This window comes from Scaptodrosophila lebanonensis, unplaced genomic scaffold (assembly GCF_003285725.1).
Source record: "Scaptodrosophila lebanonensis strain 11010-0011.00,11010-0021.00 unplaced genomic scaffold, SlebRS2 tig00000001-arrow-pilon, whole genome shotgun sequence".
In the NCBI taxonomy this organism is placed as follows: Eukaryota; Metazoa; Arthropoda; class Insecta; order Diptera; family Drosophilidae; genus Scaptodrosophila; species Scaptodrosophila lebanonensis.
Genome location: NW_022060529.1, coordinates 8,781,737 through 8,785,544, shown reverse-complemented (window position 1 = coordinate 8,785,544; position 3,808 = coordinate 8,781,737). Strand labels below are relative to the sequence as shown.

Below are 3,808 nucleotides of genomic sequence, written 5' to 3'. Positions count from 1 at the left end.
CCTCAGTTCAGCACCAGCACCAGCTTCAGCGTCAGCCTCAGCACGGCTGGCCTTAGAGTGTCTGCAAAGCCCGCTCTAGGGTTAGTCAGCGGCAACGGCTGTTAATGCTAATTGCAGTGGAATGTGGTGTTGCCTTAAAGTCGATTGCCTGTTTACTGCGCCATTAACAACAACTCATCTAAGAGCCCAGGCTCCGACTCGCGTTTGCATGTGCACTGGCGTGGGTTGTCTCTGTAAATTATTTACCCAAGTCCATGCAGACCATACAGCCTTTTATGCGTATGTACACGTATATCCGTATCTTGGCGACTACGCCAAGGTTCATTCAACCAAGACCGAGTTAGAATCGAAGTCAATGTCAGTGGACTTGTACAACTTGTACTTGTACATATATTTATTTTCAAACACTTTAACAATTTTAAGTATGTTGTTCAACAGTTCGATTAAAATTAATCCCTGATGGTGGAGCGTGGAAAGTAGAAAGGTGCAAATTTTTCGCCAGACCCACTAAAGAACTTTGATTGAAACTCAACCCAATGCAGACGCAACGTATGCAGAAAAGCCGACAAGCCCTCCATCATAACGAGTATGGCCACTGTAAGGACTGCCCAGATAAGAAAGGCCACTATGAGAACTGGAATGCCAATGTAGTGGGGCATGCGACTATGTAATCCTTTGGACAAGATCATGTGCCACAGTACATCGGAAAGCTGATCGTGGGCCAGCGACAAGGCCCACAAACGCAAGTAGGAAGCCGTGTGCGATACCGAGCCGAGTACGCTCTCGATGGTGTGAATGCCTGAGTGTATCCATATTTCAGACTTATCGAATTCGACTTCCTTGGCTGTTTTCATCTTTTGTTGTGATTGTTTACGTGATGGGGTATTTTCTTCGTATCCGATGCTGTAACGCATAGACGTGCGCATTTCTTTGATGGCCTCACGGCCCTTCTGCCTCAGTTCGGTGAGATCGCGTTCACGTTTTCGCTTCTTCTCTAGCGACCGTTGCTTTATTGTCAAATAAATCGGCTTGCCGGCTAAAAGAACGGGCACAGTGGCAAATGCTATAAAAACCAAGATATACTCGATCAGTCGCTCATTCGGAAACATGCCTTTCGGGCACTTCGGATCGGGCAATTGAGTCGTTTTCATCAGCATCATGTCTATAAAGGTGATCAGCACTGAGGGTGCGCAGGCGGAGTGGTATGGTTTTTTTTTCAAGCCACCGTACGTCACCCATTTGTAGAAAACAAGAAATACCAGGTAGCAGAACAGGCAGATCATGAATATAAACTGAGGTATAACAATCAATAGCAAGTCGGCCGTGCGTTTGAGTAAGACACAGTTTATGGCCGACAGTGTCAGACCAAACATCATCTGGACTATGCCCAATGTAATGGCCATTTTCATCTTTAGTGAGTTGAAAGTTGTAATTGAGTCCTCGCCGCAGGCCTTCCATATGGGATCCATGCCTATCGGGTAAGGGTTTCCTGAATAGAATCGTCTACTAGATGGATTGAATACGAGCTCGCCTGTCATATGTGCTATGACGGTTTCATTATAGACGCAACTCCAGCTTGAGCCAAAGATGTTGATCGCTTTCGACATCGTATCATTGTAGATCAGGCCGATATAAACGGAGAATAGACCCATAAGTAGAACAATATAGCGACCGGAATATAAAAGATTCAGTATTTCGTTTTCGTCTGTGGTCGTGCGACGCTTCGTTTCAATGGATTTCTCCCGCAGGATCAGTATGCAGGCAAAGGATACCATTAAAGTACCGTGGCCCATATCTCCGAACATAATGGCAAACAGAAAGGGGAATGTAATGATCGTGTATGGAGCCGGATTAATCTCTCTATAGTCCGCCATGCCGTATGCATCAATGAGATTCTGAAAACCTTGCGTAAACTTGTTCAAACGAAAGTAGGTTGGAGGTGTGTGCCTCATTTTGCGACTGCTTCTAAGCAAGATAGGTGGGAAAAAAAGACCATCGTGATCTTTGGCTGTATTACGCAGTGTCTGCCGCACCTCGTTCACATGAGAAGCCGGCACGAAGCACTCCGCCTGCAGATACTTGCGATGATCTATACCACCCACGGGACTCATCCGATTCAACAGATCATAGATTTTTTTAGCCTTCTGCAAGTTAATGCGCCAGATGTATAGATCTGCCGCTGCAAAGTTTAGGACTCGCACCCTGAGCTGATTGGATTCGTCTAAGACTAAATTTATATCGTCAATATCTTTTTGAACCTCTTCGAGTTTCAGTCTCCGAGCACTTGGTGTTTCGGGACACTCAAAGATTGTGACGTGGAAGGCGTGGCAGCATCTCATTAGCTTTGGGCGCCACATCATTGTGGCAGTAACCATCAGGAGGACATACTTGCGCACCAGCTGTATACGATTGCCATGCACTTCAATGACTGGCTCGGGAAGCTCGACATGGCGCAGTATCAGGTTGCGACCAAATATGCGAAAGAGCAATAGTTCAAAGGCCTCGTACCTATTGGCATGTATAGAGCCAACCAAATAGTTTAGATTCGTCAAGCCTGGCTCGCCGTCCGACTGATCCTTTATCAATCTTCCTATGGTGCTTTCAGAATAGAGTAATTGACTACCTTTTGTTCCGTCCATGGCCAAAAATCGATCGGCCTTGGTCAGTGCAAAGCGCCACTCTATTAAATAGTACTTTCGCTTCTCCAGCGTATGGTAGTGCTCCATTACTTGATGGGCACTGGTCTGTAGTTCACGCAACTGACGATCATAGTCCTGCAAATCAGTCTCACGCATTATGTTTTCAACGTCCACGTCCGGATAAAATATCTCCTTAATGTCCACCTGCGCCATTTGATCCATCAGGTACTGCACAATGCGTAGCAGCTCATGACAATGTTGAACTTGCTTAGTGAAGAGTCCATTCAGAATACGGTCCTCATCATAAACATTGTTGAACTGGACCATACCCAGGTGACCCAAATGCATCATATAGTCGAAGGCACCATCTATGTGTAGTAACAAATGGCACAGCTCCATGGGTTCGCTGCGGAAAAAAGCCAAAGCCATTATTATATCAACCTCACTGATTTTCGGCAGTTAGAGTATAACAAAATGTTCGCTTTTCAATACGGAAACTTATACTAGAAAACTCTTAAACAGCCTGCTTAACAATAGAGTATTTTCTTAATTTATTTTAAATCTGGAAAAATGTGCAAATGAACGAATATGGAAGTAGGGGTGATGATAGAGTTATATCATCTCGTTATATGATGAAGAATATACATAGTTGTAGCCTTTTTTGTAATTTTCCCTTCGTTTTCATAAGGCATGCGGTTTAAAAAGCAGCCACTGTTTACTACAACTCGGTGTCAATAATAACACAAGAAGGCGAAAGTTTTCACACTACAACATATATTTTTGGTTCATAATATACTTTCTCTGTCTATACCCTATTAAATAATAAAATTACGATAACAGTTTTTATATTCGATTTCTATTAACACTTCATTTAATTATTTATTTTAATTTGTATTATTTACAAGCGTTAATGCTATAATTCTGTTATAATTATTTAATACTTATTTCACTTTTATGGCATATTTTTTATATTTAGAACCTCATTAAGAAGAAGTAGCTGCACTTATCTGAATATTTATTGTTTGTATTTCCTGTAATTCTGTCGATATTTAAATTCCTATACTTAAGTTTCTCCATCAAGGAGATAAAATGGCGTTCGACTAATTGATATGTTGCCTGCTGGACCAGACGTAGTTGTTATGGTTGTAGTTATTGCTGTTGTTTCTCTA

At 42.7% G+C, this 3,808-nt stretch overlaps 1 protein-coding gene across 1 annotated transcript; it reads right to left on the bottom strand.

Annotated features, from left to right (window-relative positions):
- Positions 1-356: 356 nt before the first annotated feature.
- Positions 357-3,113, bottom strand: LOC115626070 (V-type proton ATPase 116 kDa subunit a). Its single transcript, XM_030521326.1, has one exon. The coding sequence runs from the start codon at positions 3,066-3,068 to the stop codon at positions 450-452; it is 2,619 nt and encodes an 872-aa protein (XP_030377186.1). The 5' UTR covers positions 3,069-3,113; the 3' UTR covers positions 357-449.
- Between the last annotated feature and the right edge of the window lie 695 nt (positions 3,114-3,808).

What these genes read in the sequence shown, in the direction of transcription:
- LOC115626070 (XM_030521326.1), bottom strand. Translation starts at nt 3,068, where the DNA reads ATGGCTTTGGCTTTTTTCCGCAGCGAACCCATGGAGCTGTGCCATTTG.